Source organism: Papaver somniferum, unplaced genomic scaffold, assembly GCF_003573695.1.
Source record: "Papaver somniferum cultivar HN1 unplaced genomic scaffold, ASM357369v1 unplaced-scaffold_132, whole genome shotgun sequence".
Taxonomy (NCBI): Eukaryota; Viridiplantae; Streptophyta; class Magnoliopsida; order Ranunculales; family Papaveraceae; genus Papaver; species Papaver somniferum.
The window spans coordinates 8,355,653-8,370,532 of NW_020622381.1; the positions used below are offsets into that span (position 1 = coordinate 8,355,653).

The window sequence follows — 14,880 nt, forward strand, 5'->3', positions numbered from 1 at the left end:
ATTAGAATACAGTTTTGCATAATTGGGAAGCAATTATGAGATAATTGCAATCTTTTTGTTTATGTAGCTCTACTATAGTTTGAGCTATTTTTTGTTTTTTTTATCAATCTATTACCGTTTTGGTGGTGGTTTAATGTTTTTCTATTGTATTGCCTCTTTTGAGTAAAAAAATAAAAAATAATTTAGGTAATAGATATGATACCTGGCTAAATTGGGGCCTATTAAATTTTCATTCCCACACCACCAAATTATTCTGGGCACCCAAACTTCTAAAAAATACTAATTTACTCCCACATTAGTTCGTAAAACAATCTCATATAAATACTAATCCTTACCATTTTCAGTAAATCCAAAAACATAAAAACCTAAACCTAAAAAAAGTTTCTATTTTCATCATAATCTTTCCAAATTCTCAAAACCCTAATCAATTTTTTTTTTATCTTCTCCTCCAAGATCTTCGATCCAACCAAGAAAAAGTTAAATCTACATCAACCTATTCTATGATTTGCATTTCTTGATTGATTTACATGTTTAAATCTTCAATTTTCGAAAATCAAAATCTCTGATTACATCAAGAATCAGTTTATGTTGACATATCCTATAAACCGATTCTGGATTTTGTTTTCCGCCGTGAAGAGCATGCATAGTAATATGTTTATATGTGATTAACATCAACCGATTTTAGGGTTAGAAACGAAACATGAAAATACATCACCAGAATCGGTTTATAGGTGCTTTAGAATAATCTGCAACTGGAAACATTTTTTCTTTTAATTATGCGATCCCATAATCGGGTTTTATGTGTCTGATAATTTACCGATTATGTTTGACTATTCAGATTCCTTTTCATAATCGGATTTTATACATATACCACACAAACCGATTACTAATGTTTCACACGCCTGTATGTTTTTGTAGTCAGAATCAGATCACATATGTTTGATTATATACCGATTGTTGACTAGTTTTTTTTTTTTTTTTGGTTTTATGTAGATGTGGACTTCTCACACCTAGCATTTTACTCTCGAGAGCTCAAATTGGAGGACATTCTTAGGAAACCAGACGAGTGCCAGAAAGAAGCCTTTATAAGTTTGCTTATGGGCATGAGACCCATCTTGAAAAAGTCCTCGCATTGATTGACAAGCTTGCACTGGAGGAGCTTTATGAGGTCATGAGGTTCACTAGGATGAGGAGAAACATGATTTTAGCTGAGAGGGAGCTCCATGCAGAAATGGAAGATATGTGGGAACAAATGGCTCAAGTACAAGATGCTGCTCCTGATGGTGTTGCTGCTCCTGATGGTGCTGATGCTGGCGATGCTGGTGCTGGTGCTCCTGCTGATGGTGGTGCTGCAAATGCTCCCGGTGGTGATGATGGTGGTGCTCATGCTCTTTAAGTTTTTACGTTTAAGCTTTACATATTAAAAGTTTAGGTTTATAAGACTTGTGGTTGTTTTAAGTCTTAACACTCTTTTAAGGTTTGTATTTTGGATGATCTATGTGTTGAACTAAATGCATAAACCGATTATGTGTTGTTGCTCAATAATTCTAGCCTGACATGCCAACAATCGGGCTACTCGATATGTCAACATAAACCGATTGTGCAAGCTATTTTTCCTGTATTTTTTTCAAGATAGAATCGGGTCACATATGTTTGATTATGTACCGATTAGTGTCGGTGAAAATTCAAAATTTTAACATGTCTTTAATCGGTTTATGTTGGTCACAAGAAAGACCGATTCCTTGTGGCATTAAAACACAATCGGGTTATATATACCTTTTAGAAGATCGATTATGCCAAATTATTTCACGTTTTTCAAAAAAAAAAAAGCCGTTAGGAACTTTCTCTATAAATAGAGACCTCACCCTTGGACCCCATTTGCCCCAAAATTGATCATTTTATTCCCCCTCACTCCATATACTCCACAACTACTCATTTTATACCTCTACATACAAGAAATGACATCATGTGATTCGAACGAAGATTTGGCAATCGCCAAAGCATGGTATGCGGAAACTCGAGTTAGACGTCAGTCCTCCGTAAGGGTAGCTTCTGTAACCTTTTGGGCTAAGGTGTACAACAAATCTAGCCAAGAATTTGGAAATCCTAATGGAAGAAGTGTTCAACAAGTCCATGATAGGCACATAGTCATCGAAAATGCGATACTTGCTTATTTAGCTATCCAACCTCGGATTTTTAACACTCTCCCCTTCAACTTGTCCATTGAACAATTTGTAAGTATTTTTGTGGTTTGTTTTACGTAACCCATGTTGTTTTATCTTCCAATGAAACACCATAACAAATGTAAGTTTGTTTTTGTGTTTTTGTAGCACGAAGTCGTGAAAGCGCGCTACTTGGAGGAAAAGGGGGAAGCATTCGCATTCGATGCAAGCTGTCACTTCTTTGTAGAAAAAATCCCGGAGGATGACATGGACTTCATGGATCGTGTATCGTCTTCGGAGGAAGATTGATGGCTTTAGAAGTTTTTGTATAGGTTTTGTGGGTAGACCTCTATGTAAATCCTCACGAGACTATAACTCGTCCACTAGGGTTGCCTAGGGGTTTAAAGGCTTGATGCATGTGCTAAATACATCGTACAATAATAATGGAACGAATGAAAAAAAAAATCGTATGAAAGGAAACAACCGGTTTATATATGTAATATGCAAAACCCGATTATTAAAATCGGATTATACATATAGCAACGTGAACCGATTATAGACGTCCTCTGTTAATTTGGAAACACCAATACAAAATCGATTTACATTTGCATGAACGTAAACCGATTCTTGGTACTGTTTACGAAAAAAAATCTAAATGTTTGATGTTTTGAAGAACTCTCTAACATTAGTTAATCTCACATCCAAAACATAATTAACCCCTAATATTATTAATTAATGCTAATTAATCAGGGGTAAAATAGGTATTTGGATAATTATTTTGATAAGGGGTGATGTGAAGGTTATTTCTAATGAACTTTTTTGTCATCTAGCTATAGGCCCAAATTAAGTGTTATAGGCCCCAATTTAGCCAGGATATGATAAGGTGGACGCTTAACATTAAGTTTCATATATGCTACGTATACAACTCACATCATTCGGATCTTTTCAGCTCGGTTCGATCGGCTTTAATACTTTACTTGTTGATCGAGCCGAAGTTCCTATGATATTTCGAACCTATTGACCAAGTTGTTGATCTCGACTCGGTTTAGTCCCGACTTACCCATTTTGACGGATTGTTTTGGTATAGGTTCTTGTGCAACTCTAGCAGGGCCGGCCCCATAGGGGAATCAGGGAAAGGCCCAGTTTAGGGCAGCAAGGCCCAGGGGCATCAGATGCCTGGTTTTGTGTTGGGGGTATTTCTTAAGAAAATAATTATATAGGGAATTATTCTTGAAACTGCATTTAAATATAAAGGGCAAATGTTCAATTGATATAAAACGTCTTGGGACCTTCTGATAAATATTTTCCTCCCGTTGACACACAGTTCCTTTTTTTTTTTTTTTCTTTTACCAATTGTATTGAATCTTTCACTAATTGATAAAACTATCTCAATAATTCCTTTTCATTTCCCTTTCTATCTAATTCCAAAGCACATAATACATATAGATAGAAAAGAGTTAGAGCTTTGAAGTTTTGGGAATTTTGATATAATCTTAATTGTAATTTTCTTATTGATAATTTACGATGATTTGCATTTAGGGTCGGTATTCGCATAGTGTCTTTTGCGTCTAAATAAAAAAAATTCACAAACTTTATAAGTATTTTTTTAGATGTTAAGATAACAAATAATTATCTTTTATTATTAGAGTAGTGCAAAGTGCAAACAAAAAAAAATTAGGGGCATAACAAAAAAATTCGCTTCAGGGCAAAATTTTGTCAGGAACGGCCCTGACTCTAGTCTAGCTGCATCACAGCTAATTATTGTGAAATGCAAACAACGATTAAGCAATCTAGTAGTAAATTTGATCAACCGTTTGTTTGACAAATATTTTCGCAAGTATTATCAAAATGGACGGTGGTAATGGTGCTCCACCAAAAAGAAAATTCCCACACAATCTTACCGTTTATCATTAGGATTTAGTCCTATGACATTCACTAAAGTTTGTTACAATCGGAGTGGAGTCATCAAGTAAATCTTTTAACCGTAAATATTCATTTGGTCCGCGTAAACCAATAGCAGAGAAGAAGAGTATATAGTACTAAAACAAAGAGACACTCCCATTTATTATTTTGTCTGGTACACTGTTCCCCTTTTCTTCTTCTTTCTCTCAACAAAATTCAGTTCAACTCCTTTCTCCTTTTCCCCTTTTCTTTGTTGTTAACCCTAAAAACTTCTAATAGGAAAACTCTATATTCAACCAATTCACAAATCTCATTCTGTTCATAAAGATGGTTACTTTGTTTATTTCGTTTGATTCATTGATCAAATTCTGATCAGAAGAAGAATCTTTCTGTCCTGGATAAAGATTGTTATGTTTGCTATCAGTATACTATGTGCTAATGAAATGGTGGTAGAAGGTAGATAGATTTATTGGTAATTTTGATAAATTAAGGTCTTTTTGATTGTGTGTAGGGTATGTGGGGGTTTCTTGTTTGAATTCATGGATGTGCTATGGATGAATTTTTGGATATTTGAGGTAACACTTAAGTAGATTAATCGTTATTCTATAAAGGGAGCTTTCCAAAACTAAGGGTATTTGTTAATGGGGACTAGATATGCTATGAAAGAGAAGGATTGGATGGGTAGTACTGGAAAGAAGAGTTTAGAATGGGATTTGAATGATTGGAAATGGGATGGTGATCTATTTGTTGCAACACCTTTGAATTCGGTTCCGTTTAATAGTAGAGAATTTTTATCTAGTAGAGGTGGCGAGGTTGTTCCTGTGACTACTAATGGAGGTGGTGGTGGTTCAAATAGTTCATCTTCCTGTTCAGATGAGATCAATTTGAGGAGTGGTGATGATAATAAAAGTAAAAAGGAACTGGAAAAGAAGAGGAGAGGAGTAGTTATAAGTGATGAAGATGATGATACTGAGTTGATGAATGATGTTGCTGAGAATCTTACTCTGAACCTTGGTGAACATGTTTATCCAATCACACAAGGTGGTGATGTGGGTGGAAATGGAAAGAAAATGAAGTTAGCAGAGAACTCTGCTGCTACTAATACTGCTATTACTTGTACTACTAGTACTACGACTACTACAAGTCGTGCCGTATGTCAGGTTGAGGGTTGTGGGGCTGATCTGAGCAAAGCAAAACCCTATCATAGAAGGCATAAGGTCTGTGAAATTCATTCCAAGACCAGTCAATCACTCGTAGGCAATTTTATGCAGAGATTTTGTCAGCAGTGTAGCAGGTGATTCATCATTCATTAATTGTAGACTGTGTTTAATATTTTGGAACCAAGATACAATTGATTAGTTTGTTATCCTTTTTAAAATATGTTTTACTAAGTATTCCGGATTAGATATAGCGTTGATAGGTTTACATCAGATATCCCTTAGTGGGATCCTCATGCTATTGATTATAACCAGGGAGAAACATCTTTAGATTGTTTAAGTTTAAGTTCCGGTATTGTATTCACACCCTGTGGTGTGGTAGTGCTAGCCTTTGATCTGCGTAATGTGCAGACATGGGTTACCTTTCCTGGTTTTGCACTACCCTGGTCTCCTACCTGGTGCACCTATTGAGGTGGTGCAAGCCTTGTAAATCATGTTACTGAGCTTGAAATGGAAAGCATTTGCCACAGTTTTGCAACTTATCAATTTGTTCTGATGACATGTTAGTAGTTGCTAGTCCAGTGTAACATTTTCTTTAGTACACTTATCTACAACACATAGACTGAATGATGGGTTTTTCTTGTGAGCAGATTTCATCTTCTCGAAGAATTTGATGAAGGGAAGAGAAGCTGTCGTAGACGTTTAGCAGGTCATAATAAACGAAGGAGAAAACCTCAACGTGAAGCTACTTTTAATGGTAGCTCCATGAATGATGAGGAGGCTCGTAGTTGTCTTTTCGTAACTTTACTAAAAATTCTCAGCAATATTCATTGTGAGTGGATATTCCCTAACTTCTCATTTTATTTCAACAGTTCGTTAATGTACTTTCTCACTGGAGGGAGGAATTTATTCGGTGAAGATTTCAGACTGGTTGCCTTTGATGTTCAGATATGAAATACCCTATAACGATTTAGATAATATTTCTTGATTGGTTTATTTGCTTGGTGACCTGCAGCCGATACCTCTGTTCAACCAAAGGATGAGGTTATGCTTTCTCATGTTTTGAGAAACCTTGGTAGCTTAGCTAACGGATCTGGTGTGGGTAACACATCTGGAATCAAGCAGGGATCTCAGGATTTGATCAATGAGGGGACTTTCACGGGAGCACCTTCAAAAATAGTGGATAGGTTATTCTCACTTGGTTCTGAACCTTCTGGATGTTTGGGCTCATCCTCTAAAATACATGGTGCTCAAGAGGAGCATGTTAGACCTGCAAATCTATCTGTTAGTGTTGCTGCCCCAGGGATTTCACAAGTAACAACTTCAGCAAATAATTTGAAAACAGTAGAAAATGACATTCCATCCGAAGCAGAAGTTCGAAACTTCACTGCGGGGAGAATCAAGTTAAATAATTTTGATTTGAATTGCACCTATGTTGACTCACAAGATTGTGTGGAAGGGTTAAAGAGGTCTGAAACACCTCTAAACTTGCTTAGTAGTTCTCTAGATTGCCCATCATGGGTTAATCAACACTCTCACCACTCAAGCCCCCCTCAAACAAGTGTGAATTCCGATTCAGCATCAGACCAGTCACCTTCCAGTTCTAGTGGAGATGCTCAGGTTTACATTTCGTCTCTTATGTTCTTTTGAACTGCATCTATAACATTGCGATTTTGTCGGATTTCTAACCTCCATATTTTTTAATCCAGACTCGTACAGATCGCATTGTTTTCAAACTTTTTGGCAAAGATCCAAATGATTTTCCTCTTGTATTGAGATCACAGGTATCTTTGAGGAGCCTTTGAATAACTGTGATTTACTCTTTATCTTCTCCATACGGGGTCTAATGCTTCATATACTTCAAACAGGTTCTTGATTGGTTATCTAACAGTCCTACGGAAATTGAGAGCTACATTAGGCCCGGTTGTATCATGCTAACGATCTACCTTCGTTTGGCGGATTCTATGTGGGAGGAGGTATGTTTCTTATGCATCGTTAGAATGAAATCTGATCACTGTCACAGTGCTTTTTAGTCACATCCTAATTCTTAATTGCAAAGTGCAGCTTTGTTGTGATCTAAGCTCCAGTTTGAGCAGGCTTTTGGATGTTTCGAGCGATCCCTTCTGGAGAAAAGGATGGGTGTATGTTAGGATACAGCATCGAACAGCTTTTATATTTCAAGGTCTGTTTGTATAGTTTTTTTTATTTTTACTTTACTGTTAAAAACATATAATAAGCTTATATATAAGAATGTAGTTGTCAACTAACATGAAAGATAAGGCTTTCTTATTCAATTTTTGTCTGATGCAGGTCAGGTTGTTCTTGACATGCTATTACCTTTCAAAGAGCACAGTGGTTGTGTGATCTCTAGTATCAAACCCCTTGCACTTTCTGTATCTGGGAGTGCACGGTTTATAGTTAAAGGCTTCAATCTAGTTCAGCCGACCACAAGGTATCACTTCCCGTTTTTTTTCTTTTTCTTTTTATGTCTTCTTGATTTTTCTGGTTGCCCTCAGCTCCTCCACCTGCCGCAGGATGTTAACTATGGACAAATTTCAAAATGTAAAAAAATTTCTTTTAAAATCTCAAACTAGCGCCTGATAATGAATCCCTCGCTTTTGTTTCACATTGCAGGTTACGCTGTGCGTTGGGAGGGAAGTATCTGGTTCAGGAGGATGTTAATGATTTGGTGGAGGGCACTGGAACATTTAGTGAGGATGAAGAGCTCCAGTCCCTCAGCTTCACTTGTTCTGTCCCTGATGTCATTGGGAGAGGATTCATCGAGGTTTGTCATCTCTCTAAAATTGATTGGACGTCATTCATTTTAACGAGTAAGCAATTTTTACATGCACTTGTAAGGTGAGTGGACATCTAGACATATACCTTGCTGTGAGGTGTTAGGCCGCCTTCCCCTCTCATGCTGCCAGTTGTAACAGTAACACCCTAGTCCTAGACTGTGTCACGATCCTCGCCCACATTACGAGCTGGAAATTCACATTCATTTTTATCAAGATACTCCTCGTGCTTCCAATTCAAATTCAATTTTTGTGTGTTTATCTACGTTAGAAGAATATGAACATTATTTATGATAATATGTGTAGACTAAGCACCGAGGATCCTGTTTCTTTTGTGGCCTTGTTTAGGTTGAAGATGATGGTCTAAATAGTAGCTCCTTCCCATTCATAGTTGCAGAACAAGATGTGTGCTCAGAGATTCGTATGTTGGAGGGTGCCTTGGAGGAGTCGGAATCTGATGATGACAGAAGAAGATCTGGAAGAATGGGATCCAAGGATCAAGCCCTAAGTTTTGTTCATGAAATGGGTTGGCTTCTTCATAGGTGCCGCTTGAGATCTAAAGTAGGTAACATGGATCCTAATACCGATATGTTTAGTTTCACACGGTTCACAGGGCTTATGGAGTTTGCTATGGATCACGATTGGTGTGCCGTGGTGAAGAAACTTCTAGACATTCTATTTGAAGGAAGTGTAGATGCAGGTGACTATGCCTCAATAGAACTCGCACTTTCAGATATGGGTCTTCTTCATAGGGCCGTCCGGAGAAACTGTAGGTTGATGGTGGAGCGCCTATTGAGATATGTACCTGACACAGCTTCAGAAAAAATAAGCCTAGGACAGACTCAACTGGCCAACAGACGCTTCTTGTTTAGACCTGATGCCATTGGTCCTGGGGGTTTGACTCCCCTTCACATTGCAGCCAGTAGAATTGGGTCTGAGAGCATGCTGGATGTGCTAACTGATGATCCTGGATTGGTACTTCCTTAATCTTCTTACATATCCGTAGTAGTTCAATTCTAATCGCAGTACAGATGCTTTGGAATACTCTAGGATGCAACTAAACATGTTTTACCAGTGGCACAATGTCAAAACCTAGATTATTTAATTGACAGAACACATTTTGCACATCTCTGGAGTTGGATATTGTTCTCCCTATATACGTTCATATAACCCTACCAAGTGTCAGTGAGGAAGTCCCCACCATTCCCTTAGTACAATTTATTTACTCATGTTATAAATGGGTTAACAAAATCAGACTTGGTGCACCTATCATACAAGACATTATGTCGATTTCTTTCACAAATTTTATATTTACACCTATCAGATGTCCTAATATACAGTTCCTTTTGCATAGGTGGGAGCTGTAGCTTGGAAAAGTGTCCGTGACAAAACAGGTTTGACACCTGAAGGTTATGCACGAATGAGAGGCCATTACTCCTACATCCATTTGGTTCAGAAGAAAAGTAATAACAAATCGGAAACGGGCCATATAATACTTAACATTCCTCCTCCTAATGCATCCGAGAACAGCAACGGCAATCAAAAGCAGAAAAGTGAGGTTTCCGATTCATCCGAAGTATCTGGGTTCCAGTTCCAGAAGACTGAATTGAGCAGCATCCCGCAGTCATGCAGACTTTGTCTTCAAAAGGTGACCTATAGAAAAAGAAATAGTTTCTTGGGATATAGACCGACAATGTTGTCAATGGTTTCCATTGCTGCAGTTTGTGTTTGTCTTGGCCTCTTATTCAAAAGTTCACCCGAAGTTCTGTATATTCTAGTCCCCTTCAGGTGGGAACATTTGGATTTTGGACCTATGTAAGGAGGAACCAACAATAATAATGCCTACTAATCCGATGAAAAGATGGTTTAGTAATAAGAGTTTATCATGGTATTGTTTCTTGCATTATTAAATTAAGGCTGTATATGAGCGAGGACTGAATATTTTTTAGATTGTTTCCGGATATGCTCTGTATATTTTATTTATGTTCGTAGATCCATTAATCAAAGTGATTATTAGTGAATCTGAAATGTGTTCAGCAAGAATTAACTTGCAAGAAAAAGTGTTTCTGAGATCTCTACTGTAGAACTGGTGTTTTGTATGACTTGTTTAGATGATTTTCCGAGTCCTAATTACTGCAAGGACCTTATTTGTCAATTCTGACCCTTCTTAAGACCTTAGCTTGAGTAAGTTATCTACTGATTATTTGAAAAGACCTTAGTGTGTTTTGCTCATGTGGCATGCCGTGCTTTGCTTTGACCGAAAAGCACAACAAGGGACAGCATGCCTTAAATTCCTGGCACGACACAGAGCACACTAAGTATTCTTCGTGTGCCGTGCTAGCACAACACGGTGCACTTTACACCTCTAATTCCAACCCTTCCATTTTGCCTGTTCTCGTGTTGGAAATAATATCATGGCTATTGATACCCCAAGTTGGTTCTATTAATTCGCCTACCAGCTAAGTATGTTTGATTAGTTTTCTCCAATATTTTGTTTGTTTCATGGCGGTATCCCTTATCTTTAGTTGATTTATTCCTTCAAATGAGTTTAATTTTGATCTCTTACTGCACGAAACGTTAAACCTTTACATGCTTTAGATATTATAACTAATGTTAAACATGAAAAGCTTCAAGAATCCTTTACTATAATTACATGTCTTTTTTTTCAATAAGAAGAGAAGATATATTGAGGTAGAAGAATGTATAAGAATTCTACCAGAGATAGATTAAGAAAAATACAAAAATTACATGAAAATCAAACAAAAACTGCTTCCCAGTTATTGAGTACTGAGCTAGTAAAGTTCAGATGTACTTTTCTACCAGCTGCACTGGCCCAAGCTAAGACTGAGGATTTCACTTCTATACCCAAACCAGATTCTGTTTTGAAGATGTAGTTCTGCTAAAAAATACATGTGTTTCTTTCCGTCCATATTATATAAACAACTGCAGCCGGGATGTGACTCCAAATAAAGTTTTCCGAGTTTGAGAAGTGCACATGGTGCCAACCAAGAGCAAGCATCCTCATAGTCATAGGAATTACCCACGGCCAACAATTGCTAGGTAAAACCAAAGACTAAATCCTATGTGTTATTTTACAATGTAGGAAAATATGGTTTTGAGATTCAGTGTCATTACCACAAAGGACATAAGAGTTGTAAATATTAATACCTTTTATCTGCATGATGTCAATTGTATTAAGCTTCTCATGGATTAAGCACCAGACAAGGAAGTTGATTTTTCGGGGGGCCGACTTCTTCCAAACAAAGGTATGAGGAAAGTTTTCAACACCAAAATCCTCTACTAGCTTGGAGTATGATTTGACATTGAAGATACCTGAACTGTGCAGGGACCAACGTCTTGTATCTGGTAAGCTTTATAGAACGGGAGGATTACTACCAATCACAAGCAAAAATTCAGCCAATGAGTTTGCTTCTAAACCCGTGAGATTCCTTTTAAAAATTGAATTGCCAGTTTCCATTTGAAGAGACCATTTTTGTTATCTTTAAAGCTTTATTAGGTGATAACTTATAGAGTGATGGGAAAGCAGAAGCAAGAGATGTATTACCCCTCCATATATCGTTCCAAAATGAAAATTCCCTTCCAGAGTCAGTCATCAGATTTGAGTTAATACACACCAGATGAGCAGTATCAGCAATAGTTTCCAGCAAGATACACCATGAGATGTTTTGATCTTGTCAGGTACCCAGAAGGAGAAGCCATCACCATGTTTATCCACAATGATTTTGTATCACAGCCTGTTCTTTTTTTGACCAATTCTCCAACACTGTTTAGTAAGCTTGGATAAATTCATCATCTTCAGATTATAAGCACTCAGACCACCTTTCTCTTTGTCAGCACAAACCATACCAATTAATAAGAGGGATATTTTGACTTTGGGTCCCAACTTTGTGACCAGTATTGCATTTGGGTCCTAGAAAGTTTGATATTAGAGTTTAGGTCCGAGGACTTGAATTGACCATTTTGACCGTTGCGATTTTTTTTTAATTAATTTATTTTTACCTAACTCCGTCAGTATCTCAGTGATGACATATGCAACACGTGTTTAATCTAATTACTTCTATTTTGGTCGATTATACTTGAACGGTTGAATTGAATTTGACCGATTAAACTCATCGTCTTCACCATCACTCCACCAACAATAGAATAACTCTGCCGCCACCATCAACAACCCCATGATCACCTTTGAAAAAAATCAAATTAGTAAATAAGTATGTTGAATCAAAAATAAAGAAACTTAAATTATCTTCTTAAACAATCCATGTGGGGGTGTGGAAAGCGTTGAATTTCGGAAAGTGCTGAGTTTGGAAATGAATTCGGGTGGTGGTGGTGGTTTGTCGATGGTGTTATAAAGTCAAATTACGAAGATATATCCTGTTAATGTTTTGAAGGATTATGTTAATAAATTTTGTTAGGAAGGTTCGGTAATGATGGTGGTAGAGCTAAGTTTTTTTTTTTTGTCACCAAGTATCCATAATTTCACGAAAGGTTCGATAAGCTGAAGAATTTAATTCGAGACAAGTGTTACAATAAGAATTGTTAATAAGTTTTGTCGTTTGGTGATAAAATGATTCGGTTTAATGAGATTTGGTGAGTGAAATTGGTGATGCAGCTGAGTCACAGTAGCTTGGCGGCGGCGTTAATGAAAAATGAGAAAACCTAAAACAATTTGGGAACTTTTCTAAATCGATCTCAACCATTAATTAATGGGCGCTTCTACACCAGACACCAGTCTAACAGAAACAACATTGGGTGGGTTAGTAAATAAATTGAAATCTAATATTGAATTGGTCATGTCATCAGTTAACTAGATTTTTTGACGGTCAACTCAAGTCCTGGGACCCAAACTCTAATATCGAATTTTCTAGGACCCATATGCAACACTGGTCACATAGTTGGGACCTAAAGTCAAAATATCTCTTAATAAGATGAGATATTTTTCATCCATCACTATATTATTCCCAAAGGAAGTTTCTCATCTTATTTTCCAGGTTTTTTATGACTGATGCAAGTGCTTTAAGCAAAGAGAAATAATATATTAGAAGTGAACTTAGGATGCATTTCAAGAGTGCAAGTTTACCTCCTTTTGAGAGTGATATTTGTCTCCAAACTGACAATCTTTCATCAAACTTCTCAAAATGGGATTTCATGTTTGCTTAGAAGTCGCTTTAGCTCCAAGTGGCATACCAAGGTAAATGAAAGGAAGGTTGTTAGTGGCACAACCAAATTCAGAAGGCTAGACATATATCTTTGTAACGTCACTAATAACTTTTAGTCTTGTCTTAGAGGTATTAACCTTTAAACCAGCAATGTACTCAAAACAATTGAGAGCAGAGAATAAATTATGTAATTTTTATTTGTTGTGATCAATGAAGAAGATAGTGTCACCACCATAGTGCAAGTGGTTTATAATAATGCTGGATGGAGTCACAAAAAAACTACTGAAAAGACTAGGCTGAGAAGCTCTATCCATATATCTTGAGAATCCCTCCATGACTATATTGAAAAGAAGATGAGAGACCAGACATCCTTGTCTAACACCCCTTGAACTAGTGAAATAACCAAAAGAAGAGCCATTAACAAACAAAAAAAAAGGTCGAGTAACAAAACCTTAGCCAATTGCACAATTTTCTGCCAAGGCCCATTTTATTTAGAACGAACTCCAAGTGCTTCCAATTAATTCTTTTAAAAGCCTTTTCTAGGTCTATTTTGCAGATGATTCCAGTCTTACTAGATCTAAGTCTTGAGTCTACTAGATCATTTGCTATCAAAGTTCCATCTATAACTTGCCTACCTTCAATATAGGCAAAATGCACATGGGATATCACCTTGTCCATTGCTATCAAAAGTGTCATCTAGCACTTTTGCAATGATTTCATATACACTTGTTAAGAGACAAATTGGCCTGCAATCTTTCATGGTTTTAATATAATCTTTCTTGGGTACCAATGCGATGAAAGTGGAGTTGTTCTTGATATTAATTTGACATGTAGAGAAAAACTCATTCACATTACTCATTATGTCAGTTTTAAGAAAGCTCCAGCATTTGCTGAAAAATATGATTAGGAAACCATCTGAACCAGGTGCCTTGTCACTGTCGAGGTCTTGAATAGCATGCATTACTTCTTCTTCAGAAAAATTTGCTTTGAAGATTTCACTTTCTTGAGTACTTATCTTATCAAATTCAATATTTTCAATTTCAGGTCTAATTACCTCTTCTTTTGTGAATAAAGTGTTGTAATAGTCCATAATATGCTCTTGAAGTGTAATTATGTCATCCACCAACTCCTCATTTATGTAAAGTTGTTTGATTCTGTTATGTCTCCTTCTAGCATATGCTTTACTCATGAAAAATGAAGTGTCTCTGTCACCTTCTTGAAGCCACCGTGTCTTGGAATTAATCTTCCATGACATTTTCTCCATTTGTGATGTTTATTCAAACTCAGTTTTTAGTAAAAGCATGTTGTTGATATCCTCTTTAGTTAAGATGTTGTGCTCAACCATGTTGTCTATCGAATGGGTTTCTTACAAGATTTTATTCAGTCTGGTGTTGGTATGTCTGAAAACTTCTTTATTCCATATCCTTAGCTTTTCGTTGAGAGCTTTCAACTTCGGCCATAAAACAATACCAGGGAAACCTGCAAAATCAAAAGAAAGCCACCATTCTTCTAGTAATTGTAAAAAACCATTCTCCAGGAACCACATTACTTCAAACCTAAAAGGACTAGGTCCCCAACTAGGATCAAAAATGTCAAGTAAGATGCAAATGTGATCAGAGGTTGGTATGGAGAAGCTCTTTCTTGTATTCATTCTATAAAAGCTCCTAGACCTGATCCGTATAATAGT

The 14,880-nt window shown here is 36.8% G+C and overlaps 1 protein-coding gene across 1 annotated transcript; it reads left to right on the top strand.

The window, feature by feature from the left end:
* Nucleotides 1-4,228: 4,228 nt before the first annotated feature.
* On the top strand, nucleotides 4,229-10,059 carry LOC113333369 (squamosa promoter-binding-like protein 1). The gene is made up of 10 exons (XM_026579879.1): nucleotides 4,229-5,358; nucleotides 5,872-6,053; nucleotides 6,237-6,841; nucleotides 6,931-7,005; nucleotides 7,090-7,197; nucleotides 7,286-7,403; nucleotides 7,532-7,673; nucleotides 7,856-8,006; nucleotides 8,365-8,991; nucleotides 9,371-10,059. Exons 1-10 carry the CDS (start codon nucleotides 4,706-4,708, stop codon nucleotides 9,833-9,835), a joined length of 3,126 nt encoding a protein of 1,041 aa, XP_026435664.1. The 5' UTR covers nucleotides 4,229-4,705; the 3' UTR covers nucleotides 9,836-10,059.
* The last annotated feature ends 4,821 nt before the right edge of the window (nucleotides 10,060-14,880 follow it).